Source organism: Solea solea, chromosome 4, assembly GCF_958295425.1.
Source record: "Solea solea chromosome 4, fSolSol10.1, whole genome shotgun sequence".
In the NCBI taxonomy this organism is placed as follows: domain Eukaryota; kingdom Metazoa; phylum Chordata; class Actinopteri; order Pleuronectiformes; family Soleidae; genus Solea; species Solea solea.
Window position 1 is genome coordinate 15593212 of NC_081137.1, and position 14238 is coordinate 15607449.

Consider the following 14238-nt stretch of genomic DNA (forward strand, 5'->3'; position numbering starts at 1 on the left):
GCTTTTCTGTAGTTGTTTCCTTTTGAAACACAGCACGGCGTTTCTCACCACCTACCCTCTTCATATTTACCTCCCTGTTCAGCTCCTTCTTCCCCTCCATCTATCAGTATCTGTCTCTCGTCATGTCATTCTGTTTCATTTCCTGATATGCTCCCTTCCTCTTTAGGTTCCTCCTCCTTTATTCCCCCACCTCCCCTTGTTTCCTTGCTCCCATTGCACTGCTAAGAAGAAAGAAAGAGAGAAAAAGGGAAAATATCCCCCCTTGTGCAGTTACTCTTGGTTGGTATTAAGTTGATGCGTCTGAGGGGGCTCCAGCGCCACTTTTTTGTATAGAGGTCTAGTGGGTCTGCACAAATATAAAGACATGCAGATGAGGGAGAAAAATGAAAAGCAGAGGTTCATCATGCAGCGAGTTATCTGTGAGGAATAGTTCTGTCTGGAACGTGGCTCCACTGTAGAGCTTCAGAGAAAACACTGGCTTCAAATAAAGGAGTCTTTTCCCTTGACTGTCACTCTCGTCAAATGACGTTTCACTGAATAAGTCATATGTATAATGATGATAATCGAAACTCTATGACTTTGTGTGACGAGCAGCAAGTAGTGCTATAGAAATACATGCTGATATCTTGTTGACATCACAGCCTTTGAGAAGTGCAGTGCAGAATTTGAGGGCTGTCGCAGGAAGAGGAACTATGTTACACAGAATCTCCTACACAGAGTAAGCAGGCGGTCTAAACTTACAAAGACGCAGACTCAAGGTCAGTGAATTGGAATAGAAAAGAATCTTGGATCAGGTATGCATGCATGGCACACCCAGATTTTAGCATGACATGAATATGTGACCAAAGTTTGTACACAACTTAATGTGGATACTTAAAACAGAAAGTATGAGGCCTTATTTACACAAACACTGTTAAATACAGCGACATAGAGCAGTATGGTGACATTGTCAGACGTGCATTGAGCTATGGGGATTCTCCAGGGAGACTGTATATGTCCCTCTGTCACTCTGGACATTCTGTGGAGATTTTTCAGCCAGGAACGTAGTCTAATCTCTGAATGATGCCTGAACGAGCTCATGTGAGAACGTAGAGGGAGAAATAATCCACAGTGAGTGAATGACCAGACAATATTCTGCTACATTTGTTTAATGTGAAAAACAAACGCCATAGCTATCTTCTCTCAGTTCCTTCTCTACTTTCAGTGATTTCCAACCAGTAAAGCCCACACTAATCCATGTTTGTCCTCACCCTCAGTCCCTGTTTTTGTAATCCTTTAACATAGATACTGTAACCTATTTTTTGTTATTTGGTTGCTCAGCTCTTTAGCTATGGCAAACCAGTGTGCTGTGCAAGAATGTCACCTCAGTCACCAGAATTAAAACGGCACCACTATTATTTGTTGAGGGATTTACTTGCTCACAGGCTTAATCACCATTGTTTGAACTCATTTGGCACGGGCTTGAATGTAACGGATGTTCATTTCTCTATAAAAGTTCCGTACTCCAGCATTGAGGCGTTAGAATTCAGATTCCTCTTTCAAATGCTCATTCTGTTGTTTGCAAAACTGAGGCATTTCATTTTTCCGTCCATTAAACCACGATGTAAACGGTTTATAAATATGGACGCAGATTTGTCCTTTACAATGATTTAGCTTGCATTTGAGAATGAGTAATTTTTCTGACATTCAATGAAAATGTTAAAGGTAAATGATGCATGATGTTTTTCCCTCGCTCTATATATGTATGCGTATGTGCGTGCACGTGTGTTTTGAGGCGGGCAGCATATGCTCCTTTCAGTTAGAGAGGGAGGGAGTGATTGACTGGTCTGAAATTATCCATGGCATCGCAGCCCACAGCCCACATTCCACGGCAATGTCTGTAATTTAGGCAAAAGGGTCTCCTATTTCTCTTGTGACTGAGCACAGAGTAGCGGTAAGGGTGTGTGTGTGTGTGTGTGTGTGTGTGTGTGCGCGTGTGCTGGAGGTGGGGGATGCATTAGGGAGGTAACCAAAGCTTGCGATACAGGGAAGGTTAAACCAATTTTCTTTTCTGCATTGTTTTCCAGAGTGTGTCCCATGGCAGTGACATTACACTGATGGCCAGTGAAGTAGGTTTCTTCCCGTTGACAGGCCAGTCCTTTCTGTGTCGGCAATGTCAACTGGATCTGATTATTGCCTACCAGATACAGATAATGTCTGCCATCGATCAGGTTGTTTATCTTGAACTTGTACAGCCTCGGCCTGCTTTCAGAGACCACAGGGAGATAAGCAGATACACTTAAGCAGATAACGCAAGACTCTACAGGCTTTTAACAACCAGAGGAAATACTTTTTCTGCTGCTTCCCCAGCTGACATATGATGTGAGCTCCCTATCTCTTGGCTCAAGACGTTTTATTATATCACAAAGAATCTACAAAGCTATCATCACCGGATCAGATAGACATTTGCACCCTGCATCCATCAGTCTTCCTAAATGTTCCCAGAACGCCAGTTTGACTTTTATATATTCACTATGTCAAGCACTAGCTGAAATAAGTGTGTTACAATGCAAAATCCAGATTATTTTGGGGGGCGTTGTTATGTACAGGTTTAACACAATAGCCAAATCCTTACATTTTCTGTCAGGGTATATAATTGTTGCAGACAGTCAGCTTTTGCAAAGGCTTTTTATACTTGCTATGTCGTCCCAGTTTGTAGTAATGTTTGTCTTTGTCCATGAGTGTGTGTTTGCCTGCATAGCCGTGTGTCATCTCCACATTAATACTAGCAATGAGTGACAGATTAATTTATGTCTGGCTACATGTCTGAGGAATTGGGAAGAAAGAGCTTGTCAGTGCTTCTTGTTGGGGGGGGGGGGGGGCGGTAGAGATTAGAGTCAGTTGTCATTGACAACCCAGTGCAGGACTCAGAGAGATAAGGTCGGATGTAATGACTGCAGACAAAAAATAATAAAACTAATTTTAAAAGAAGAGGGGGGGGAATCCCTCAAAAGGCTGGGAAAAGAGATTTAGGCAAATCCAAGCATAAGGGTTTATGTGACTGTAATTAAAATTTTTTCACGGTTCTAAGATGTGCACTGCAGCATTTAAACAATTCAGATCCAAAGCAACAAGGCTGGTCGGATCTAGTTCCCGCCCCTTCGTTTTCAACACTAGGAATAACGGTTGTGTTTTTAATCCAACATTATTTAAATTCCAACAAGATTATTACATTTTAACCACAGCTAAAACAATTTTAACAATTAACAAAGTAAGAATGGTCTTCCTCTGTTTTATCTTATTTAAAAAAGGTCTATCAACTTTAACCTAAGGCACCACTACACCTTTTGCGTCTCCACTGCCAACTTTGAATGAAAAGTGTTGTTTCTTCGCCTCGTCAGTGCAGTAAAATAACTTCCGACACATTTATTATGTGGTTGCCCAGTTTTGAATCAGGTCGTCTTGGTTCCAGTGGTGTAGTTTGAACAGGCGAGTGTTAACGTAAGCAGAAAGCCACACTCGCCAATGACAGCGAGCTGATCAGGTGCTGTAACTGTCTCACCAGCTGGTGATGCTGACAGTCTGCCTCCATGTTTGCTTCCACTCTGAAGTCATGCTTGATCCCAGGAGATTCTGTGACATCACAAGTCCCCATCACAACTAAAAAACTGTTTAAACACTTAGTGTGTCGTTACATCTTTTATCAGGTCCGTAGCGTTCCACTTAAAAACATGTTATGATTGAAAATATCCTCATGTGTGTTCAACCTAAACAAACACGTGGAACAGCTGCTCCCTGTTTACACCTGCAGCTGGGTAAGAAAACACACCTGGCCACCTGCTGCATGAAGTGAGTGTCAGACTGTCAATGTCTGACCGTTGTGCCGTTTCTCCTGTAATGACAGGTCAAAAAGTACAGTCTAGTTTTATTTGGTTACCCTGTATCAAGGCGTCATTGTGTAGTGAATCTGCAAAATGCCCCTCACCTGAGATGACTGCTGTTTGTAGCTGACAAAAACAGCACTGAATGCCATTAAGAAAAGTCTAAATATTTCTCTGCACCTCCTTATCCAGTCCTGGTTTGAATACATGAAAGGTTTTTAACCACTGTAACGCAAAGGTAGAGATTATTGTAGTCAGCAGGCAAATGTAATACAAGCTTTTAACCTGTTCCATTGCCAGCACTCATGTTACACTTATCAGTAATATTTTAAATGAGGGTAGATTTGGCATAATGGCAGGAAGGCTCAAAAAGGCGAGCCGGTCCCCTGTGATTGTAATCTAGGAGAGAGTTCCTGTCAAATTAAACCATGCTTGTGGGTTGGGGGGGGGGGGGGGGGGGGGGCAAACATGCCTCTGGTCTCTTTGAAGTAGAAAATCAGTGTCCAAAAAAAAGAAGAAGAAAAGATGAAACAATGTCAGTGTGAAGCTGATGCTCTTTAGACAGAACTTACGTGCCCAGACAGCAATTACTGAGATACATAGCATACATGCAGACATTGTGTTTGATCTCAGTGCTTCATTCACCAGCAAGGATGATGTTATTTCCACCGTGAAACTGTGCAGGGTTCTCATTTTGTACGTGCATGTTCGTCTCTGTCAGCGTTTCATTTGAATTAAAAATAATGTGCGGTGAGAGATCCGGACGCTGATTGTTTGGCAGTGTGGCTGTAATCACAGACTTGTGGTCCCTCTCAAATCTGATAATGGCCATTTAAAATAGAGAGCAGCGACACTGCTGCTGCTGCTGCTGCTGCTGCTGCTGCTGCTGCTGCTGCTGCTGCACAGGCCTGTGAAAATGACTGGTAGCCATTTTCTGTCAGTGGGAGTTGTATAAATACATATCTTGAAGCCCGCCATGTCATGCGTTTGAAGCCAAACCACAATAAGCTCTTGATGTTTCATCACAATCACCGCTTCAAACATAGGAATTCTTGTGATCTAATTACATGTTCCCACACTTAGTACATTTGCAACTAATTTAAGACATGATTTTCTGTTTCTGTCACACTGAACTGTGGTGGTGTACAGCTGAATCATTTCACTGTCGTTATCAAAGATGTTTTCCCACAGCCTATGCAGAACTGTAAGGGAGAGGTTAATTATTTCATTAGCTGAAGTGGTTCGGTGCACAATGCGTACATCTGGGAAACACGCAAAGACGCATAGCGGGAGCCTCCGGCATGGTGAACACGTGGTCGAGTAGGCTGCTCTTTCTCCCAGGCCCTTTGTGACCACAGCCTTTATCCTCTGCAGCTGAACCAAGTGGTTGGACTTCAACCAGCCATGTGAGGCCAGTCCTTGCCACCCCCTGATGGTCCTTCACATTCTTAGTTCTTTTTGCCATCATGAACAGCTTTGTGGTATATATGGATAAATCATCTTTGGCAACTTAGCCCAGACTGAGCATGTGACTGCAGTTTGGTGGGACGTGGGACGTTGTGTCCACTCTAATCTGCAAGGATTTACTTTGCCACTCTCGACTGTATATCCCATTTTCCATGACTTCATGTTTGTACGGCCCGGTCGCAACCGGCTGACAAACCCTCTGTCTCTCCGTTACCAAGGGATGGATTAGTATCTCAGCTATGAGCTAAGTCTGTTTTCTGCTCTGTGGTTGTTTGGGCTGAGCTGGTGAGGAAATACTTTGCAGTGTGAGTCCATTGTAGATCCATTGACCTCCCAGCCAGTGGGTTAATGCTCATTAGACAAGCCACAGAATGCAAGAGTTTGCACTTTTAAGAGGATTCTCCGGGAAGGTCCAGCATCAGGATTCACTCAGTCACTACGTTTTCATGCACAGTTAAGTCAAGCTGTGGTTGACTGGGCCATTTAATTGGACTACTTCTCCTATACAAGCACCAGCGGGGATTCGATTAATTGAATAAAGTTTGTCCGCCTCCACTACGCTAGGTGGCATTATGCCTCTTTTCATGCATGCAGGGGGTTGCAGGGGAGGAGGGGAGGAGCCAATCCTTGATGACATAGAAAGGCGAAAGGCAGGGTACACCCTGGACAAGCTGCCGGTTCATCACAGGGCCAACATATAGAGACGAATAACCATTCACTCTGACACTTATGCCGTGTTCCCACTGCATGGTCTAAGCTCGCCTCAACTCACCTCTACACCGTTTTGTTGGTTTTTCATTACAATGTGGGCGTGGTCATTACTGCACGGCTGCATGAAACTGTCACGCAGTATATCAGTATATCAACCTCGTCAGAGCAGGTACTAATAAAAGGTACCAGGTACTATCGCTAATAGAAACGCAAAATAACCATGTACCGAGGTGAGGCGAGGCGAGGCGAGGCGAGGCGAGGCGAGGCGTGTCACTCTAGTGGAAAAGGGATTTTACACCTATGGTCACTTTAGAGCACATGTGTCAAACTGGTGGCCCGGGGACCACATGTGGCCCTCCAATCAATTACATGCGGCCGGCCCACCACTGTGCGAGGTGATGGAATAGTGACAGAATATAAGACTAAATGTATTTGCTGGCAATATTTTTATAATCGTAATAAGACATTTGGTTGTAATCATTGCTTTATTAAATGTATTACACTCAACATGAAATTAAATATATTTAAGCTGTTTTAATCACAATTATCCTCGTCATTATTTGCAAAATTTTCTATTTAATTCACCATTTTTGTGCATCATAAATATGTGTTTATTGTGAATCATTTTATATCAAAACAAGCACTTTTAATTTGCAATTCTGTCTAATATCATAATGAATATCTTATATTGCCCACCGGCTACTAAATAGCACTTTTTTTCCTCTATGTCGGCCCCTGCTTGACCAGACTTGATGCTCATTGGCCCCCAGGTCATTTGAGTTTGACACCCCTGCGTGTTCAGTTAACCCAATCTCAGCAACCCTCTTTCTGTGAGGCAACGATGCCAGCCACTGCAGCACCATGTGTCTTTGCCTCCTTTCAGCTTGTCAGCATTAGGTGTTTATACAGTTGACCCACAGACCAAAACAAATAGCTGGTGGCCTGTTTCATTCTTTAAGATAACATAAATCTGCTATCCTTTTCATTCCAGAAATGCACCAGTCAGGATTTCACCACGTTGTTCTTGTCTTATTCTTGTATGTACCAACTTCTTCTATGATTTCTCTGTGGAGCATGCACAGAGCACCCAGGCCGACTGAGCACACACATGCAGTACAGTCATTTGACCCCCAACTGCATTATCAGGGTGTGTTAGTACGATTTTGAGAAATTCCTGATGTTTGCGTGTATTATTAAAGTGCAGTTTGTGCAGTACATTATGTGAACCTACTGACTATGAGGGATTGAAGTGGGAAAGGGTTGAGTGCTGTTGCCTCTCAGGTAAATATTACTTTCAGGTATTAAGTGTGATTCCTAACAGGATAGTGTGCCATCTATAATCTGTGTGATCCCTTCTAAATGGATGCACTGTGGCACCAACAAAGAAAAAAGACTGGAAGCATGATGCGAAAATCTGCCAGTTCCAGTGAGGCTGTTTTGTTGTGACCCTGGGCGGGCAAGCTATGAAAAAAAAGCCTCCAAGGGCTTGGTAAATTTAACACATAATTAGAAACTTGGTCGTTGTGATTTATGTCTGTAGTGTTGGAGTGGAAGCTCGTTAAGTTGTACGTCTGTCAGGGTGGGCCATGCAGAGCTCAGAGCTCTAACTGAAGGCTGAATGACTTTAAGTGCTTTTTATATTAGCGGCTGACCTCCCTTCAGGCCAGTGCAGTGGGAGTTGATCCAACAGGAAGACAGAGCCTGTGGGCTGTGAGGAGGTGCCTGCTGTTTATAAAGGAGCGTTTTGTTTTTCCTCCCCTCACGGTAGCAGCACCCTACTGGGGAATTCATTAGCGGCTGACATCACCTCACTCGGTAGAGTGAGAGAAAGAATATCTTTCTCCCTCTGCTGCCCTCCCTCCTTCCTTCCATCAGTTCTCTTCTCTCCCTCTCTCTCTCTTTCTCGCGCTGCTTCCTTATCTAGCTCTGGTGCGCTGCCCTCTTCCCTTTTGCGCGCCATTTACGCAAAGGGTAAACGCGCTAATGTGCGCCCCTGTGACCTCAAAGCTTTTCGGGAGGCCAAAAACGCCAGTGTTTGTCTTGTGAATGAGCACGGCCGAAGGTTGACTCCAGGTCCGTCTGTGGATCAGGAAGTGGGAGGACCCACGCGTGGAGGCAGCAGCAGCGGGAGCACTCGGGCAGTCAGGCAGTCAGTCGTTGGATGAATGGGAGTTTGTCCGCAGCCTGGATGGGGAGAGGCTCTTCTGTGCCAATGATCAGGATCCGTCAGAGAGAGCGCAGCAGACACCGGGCTTCTACCTTGTGATTCTTTGCTCACTGCTTCTGTGATCTGCCCTCGTCTCTGTCTCTACAGAGGAAACTGGCTGTGCGCTTTGTTGGATTGGTTTGCTCCGTCGGACGCAGCCCCTTTCTGCGCACCGACACACAAACGCTGCCGGATCCCGTTTGTTTCCTCGCACGGATATTTCTGACAGGAGAATATATACGTGTTAATAACATATTGTGTCTCGAGCGAGGGAAGAAGGGTGGATTTTTTTTCCCCTTCCCATCGCTTCAGTGAGGTTACAGAAGCTCCGTCTCCGTGGCGAGACACATGGTTCCCTTTGTCCAAAAGGCGCAGTAGCTTTGCGAGCGGCTTTGGATTTTTTTTTTCTTTCTTGGAAAGAAAGGCTTCTCGTGCCTCCGCATGGCAGTCCTCGATGTTAAAGGAGTAGACTTCGCCGACTCTTGTGTGGATTACATGATTTGAAAAGCAGAATGTGAAGCGAGGCCATATTTACCAGACCGAGAAAGTAATAACCAGACTTATTTGTTTTCTCTCTAACCTTGCCACATAAAAGGTATGCGCGCTGGTTCTGACTGGTTTCTAATGTAATATTTATTTATGGCAGAGTCTCTGAGTGGCCTTTGTCATTGCACCTCTGGTGCTGTCATTTATTCTGCAGCTTTCACTGTTTACGTTTCTCACCAGACAATTGATGCAGATTCATTACAGCGTTTTGTTGTCACAATAATTGAACCCTGGTGTAGGTTTGCTGTTCATCCGCTCGGTTCTGTTTGAATAATGTCAACAACACTTTGCTGCTCCTGCAGCTCTAATAACAGACTGACTGCATCGGTTTAAAAAACATGAGTGTGCAGATCACTGGGCTGTCAGTGCACGCATCATTTAAATATCCCTGTCATTAAGGTTATATAAACCTCAAGAAAATAGAAGCGCGCTATCAAATTATAAGTGCTTAACATCACACGTGGACCATCATTTAGCCCAAGATGAATCCAAAACGACAGCAATTCTTAAATTTACTTATTAGAAATGTATCTGTTTTCCTCCATGTGCAGATGTGCGGGTGGTGTCCTCTAGCAACCTGTTGAGATTTTTTATTTCACATCTTTTTCTCCTAAATGTGCTGGTTGGAATTATAATTTATATTTTTTACTTTCCTCAGCAGTGTAAGAATGTTATTATTTATCACATTCAGCTTTTATTTCCATCCCTGCACATTTTATTCTAACGCTGTGATGCTGTTGTTGGAGAAAGGATGGGGCTGATTTGTGACGGAGCAACAGTGCCACCAAGTGGCCTGTGTATAAAGAGCGGCTTGTTTTGTTTGAGTCTTGATACCCAGTGCTGGATTTGATAATGGTGTTGATGACAAGGATGATGCTCGGGTTACCCGAATAATTCTAAACATAATTTGGATGTGACGGTCTGCAGAAACTGGATACATCATGGTCTCAATGGGATTAAGGTTAAGCCTGACCTTTGTGTTGGTAATAGACGAGCATCTGTCATATATTGTTAGAGATCCATATCATAATCACATTTAATTTAAAGAGTGACTTCAGGTGAAGTCTGAAATTCAGGTAAAAAATGACAGCTTGTTAATGATTTGAATATTTTTTTTTAGTGAATGTGAAACCTTCTATGGAGCTTGATAATGTTTTAGAGAAATGATGTTAAATTGAACTCTTGTAATTGTGTATTACTGTGTTCTTTTTGCTTATTCCACGTTCCTCTTTTCCAGGTCTCCGATGCTGCCTCTGAGAAGTTTTTCAGCACAGCTGCAGTTAAAGGTAAAGATGTTATTTTATTTGTTGCTCTAGTTAAAGTGATGTTTAAATTAAAATGGTATGGTATTCTCATGCGTGATGCACCACATCTATGTACCTGATGAAACTTGCCCAAGATACGCGGGTATGAACAGAGCTCAGCTGTTTGTCTGCACTGTGGCATGAGGTCGATGGAACCTTGAAAACATGTCTGACGCAGGCTTTTGTATTTACATGTATGAAACGTGTGGTATGAAACTGTGTGGAGCTGCTGTGGCATTTGTTGCATTCGGTGCTGATATGATCTAGGCATATGCTGCAGACAGAGGAGGAAGACGTACTAATGCAGTGGAGAATGAAGTGAGGACAGGAAAGGCTTCTGCCTTGAGCCTCAGTGTGCCAACACCACATGTGACCTCATTATTAAGTCACTAATTTGCTGTTAAAAGCAGCCCCTTTTCTCTGGCTCAGGGATAATGGAGGTACCCCGCGTGAATGGACATTCCTCTGTAATGGGGGGGTGGGCATGCGGGGCAGGGGGGAGGTTCGGAGATGAGGGTTATGACCCCTTCAGGGCTGAGGCAGAAACAGGGCCGACTGCTGATGACAGCTCTCGGTACCTCCCCTCGTTTCTCTGCACTTTCCTCCAAACACATTTCCCACATTCTGGCCTTTGATTCCCTCCAGGGCTTGATTTGTGGCGTCCATTGGGAGAGCTCAATGGCCGTGCTTGACAGAGAGGTTTCCTTTTGAACGTCCTTCTCTGTGCACTTATTTGGTTCCCTTGAAAGGATTATGGCTCCCTTTGTGAAACCTAAATCAACAGAAAGCCGCCCTCTCTCCCCCTCTATGAAAGGACCTGAGTGGAGAAACAGTACACAAAATACGCTTTCTCTTGGCTGCATGATAGTCCACTCTCTTGGCCCCTATTTCCATTTAAATCTCCCCTCTTTCTTTCCTTTTACCATCTCTGTGCCCTCCTTTTCTCCTGCCATATGCAAATTCTAATTCCTGCCGCTATAGCAAAAGGCGGGTGAAAGAATCCAGGTGCGGGGAGAGTGCGGAGGACCACTGGTATTTTTATGAAGGCTGGTGCTCAGATTAAAGAGTCAGGTGGGTTTTTGTTGGAGGGGATTACCAGAGCTATAATGCAACCTAAACTCTGGGCGGGCAGCAGCTCCAACAAAAACAATGGGATTGGTTCGTTTGTGAAACAGTGAATGTCAATATTTGCCCAAAGGCAGGTGCAAAAAAATCTATTTGTCTGAGAGTTTGTGCACTTTCTTGCTGGTACATATTATGTGTTTATTTAGCTTTAGGTTTCAATGTAAGCTGTAGGAAACTATGACAGTTCATAGTTTCACACAAAGCAATGGATTTTCCTCATGAAGGAATAGTCGTGACTGAAGTTATAATTTTGTTGCTCCAGTGCAAATTGCATGTGAGTCATCGAGTGTTGACAAACAGTTTAGATAAAAAACATTTCACCTATTACTTGTGTTTGCTTTATTATGATAACTTTTATTTTCTTTCCTTAGTCTTGGTTCATTCTGGTTCTATGATTGTGAAGTACTTGTTGAACTTATTCAAATACATTTCTATATAAAATAAGAGTTGTACACAGCGCGCATGCTCAATGTCTTTTTTTGGTGTGATTCTATAGCACCTGGCATCAGTGTTTAGTGTTTTTCATGTGGATGAAGGGAAATTGTGTTTATGGAAAATCTTTTAAGAACAAAAAAGATCATATAAGGAGAAAGTTCTGTTTCCATGAGGATAAGGCCTCTGTTACCAGCTCTATAATTGTTGTATTGTACTATTTTTTCTCCTAAGGCTTACACAGCTTTTTTAAAAGAAAATCCAATTTAGGTGAATGCAACTTTCATGATTTCTGATGTTGATTTGTTTTCTTTCCCTCTTGTGTCAGCATCACCTCAGGGCTGTCGGTGTCAGCTGCGTGTCGTTTTCTAATGCAGAGCTTTGAGTCATGATCGCTTTTCTCCTTTCTTTCTCTGTTTATTCCATCCTGGGTTCACTTTGGCCAGGAAAGGATTTCATTAACTCGGAGTCATTAAATGTTAGCTCCAATTATTGTGGTTGTTGATGTGCCTGCAGGTGTCAGCCAGCTATCCTAATTCATTTGTTCTGCAGGAAAAACAGGCTCCAGACGAAAAGCTGCGGTGTACTCTGTCGAGCCCCGTTTCCAACAAGCAGTACATGTCAGTTTGGCATGTTAACGATTGTTAATTATTGGAGTTTGTATTGTAAAACAGTTGAGCAGGGTACCAAAATGATTGATCCATCACAGTGGACCGTCCCCTAAAGGTTGGAACTAGACACACTGCACAGAGAATGATCACTTACACAAAACTTCTTCTTTGATGAGTTTAATGGCAGGCTGCACTGTGTGGCGCTGGTATGACGTCACACTATTTACATAGCTGACATGGCTATCGCGTTCCGGCCCACACACTCCGCAGTGAGAACTGTTCCGAAACCACACTGTAGTGAGTTGAATTTCACTGTCCCACTGGGTGGAAATTAGAAAGAAATATTGGTAAGAAAATAAGCTTCTTTCAGGCCCTACAGTTTAAACCTGTAACCAAGTCGCATTAAGGCTGCGACTGTTGTCCGGGGAGTGGGTTTAAGTGCTGCGTTGATACAGACACCTGTAATGGTGTCATCACAAAGCCCCGCAGACAGATCTATCAAATGATTAAAGCCGTGTCCCGGGGCAGTTATATCTCGTCACCCAGTTACAATCCCGTCCCTCGAGCTATTGTCAGTCTTCAAGCCGTCGTGAAGACTAAGCTACTGCAAGTCACTGGACAGCAGGCGCTAAACCTCAGTGTGTCGTCTTTGTTGTGTAGATTAAGATGATGCTGGATGACATTTAAGAACCTCTGCAATGCCATTTATCAAGAGCAGACACGAAAATGTTTTCATCAGTGAACTGCTGAGTCGGCTGTGTGCAGACGGAATCTGTTTAAAATAGAACGGGTTGCTTTTAAGAGCTGCAGATCACCACCAACACAGATTCACCTATGTGGCTTTGAAGGAGATAGAATAATCCTACTTCATATTGTGTTACTATGAATTATGGTGGACAAAGTAAACATCATTGAGTTTTGATGCTAACTGAAGGCTTCATAGATTCTCCAACACACTAATAGTTTGAAGTTGTAATAATTCAGAATTGGCAGAAAAGCTCAGAACATAATAATTAGAGTAATTTAAACATTTTAATTGGCTTTTACATACACTTATGATGTCACACATGAAATGTTGTTGGAGTTGGAAATAACTTCATTGTGTGATTCTCCCTTCAAGGGTGTGCAGGAAACGCACATGGCATATATCCATATTTATTTGAGGAGCCAGTCCCCGGTGAGCCATCAGCAGCTCTGTGTACGACGTGAGAGTGTGCAGGTGAATTGCAGTGCACAGTGTAGTGATTCTCACTTTTCCCCCCTCAGCACAACACTGATTTCACCATGCTTTACTGGAGTTAATGTGAAAATGAAGCGGTGCTACAGCGAGACCCTAGGCTGACACCAGCGTGAAGAGTGCTGCCGGTGAAGTGTGTCAGGCTTAAGTGCGTCTGTCACCGAGGGAGAGAATACTGTGTGATATGGAAGGTGTAATTTGCGGCACTGATGACATTGTTTAAAAAATTGCGGAAAGAGGGAAGTGGAGGTGAACTTTTGTGGCAGATATCAGAGCTGAAGAGCTCCCTGGATTGTCATAGAGAGCTCTGCCGACAGCAAAATTGCCTGTGAGTGTATTACTGCTGTGTGGGAGGGAGCTGAGGACTTGTTTTTCTCTCTTTGTCTCATTCTCACTCAGCTTTCTGAGAGGAGGGACTGGTGGTAGAGTTGTGTGTACTTGCAGGCTTTGGGCCGCCACCTGCTGTAATCTCAAGTGATATAGAGAGCAACACTGACGCCACAAATCACCCAGGCAGGTCCTTAACTCATTCAGTGGACTGGAAAGAGAAGGTTGGCCTTTCACAGCACCAGTGTTGGTTTACTGCCCCAGGCTCCGCTCGCTGCCCTCGCGCTGACCTCTGCCGTCTGTGTGGGTTGGCGTGTCAAGAAATCAGCACTGCCTGTGGAACTTGACCTGATGCACAGTGGAAAGATGACCTGACTACCACTGGCCTTTTGTGCTTTTCAGAGGAACGGCT

The 14238-nt window shown here is 43.8% G+C and overlaps 1 protein-coding gene across 10 annotated transcripts in view; it reads left to right on the forward strand.

The window, feature by feature from the left end:
* auts2a (activator of transcription and developmental regulator AUTS2 a) overlaps positions 1 to 14238 on the forward strand; it is a 270916-nt gene that overhangs the window by 225552 nt on the left and 31126 nt on the right. For 9 of the 10 annotated variants that reach the window (XM_058626845.1, XM_058626848.1, XM_058626847.1 and 6 more), the window contains one exon: positions 10028 to 10076. In XM_058626845.1, coding sequence (XP_058482828.1) covers positions 10028 to 10076 — 49 coding nt within the window. Of the gene's footprint in view, positions 1 to 8747; positions 8792 to 10027; positions 10077 to 14238 lie in introns of those variants that run through there. The other variant, XM_058626851.1, reaches the window with a different exon arrangement.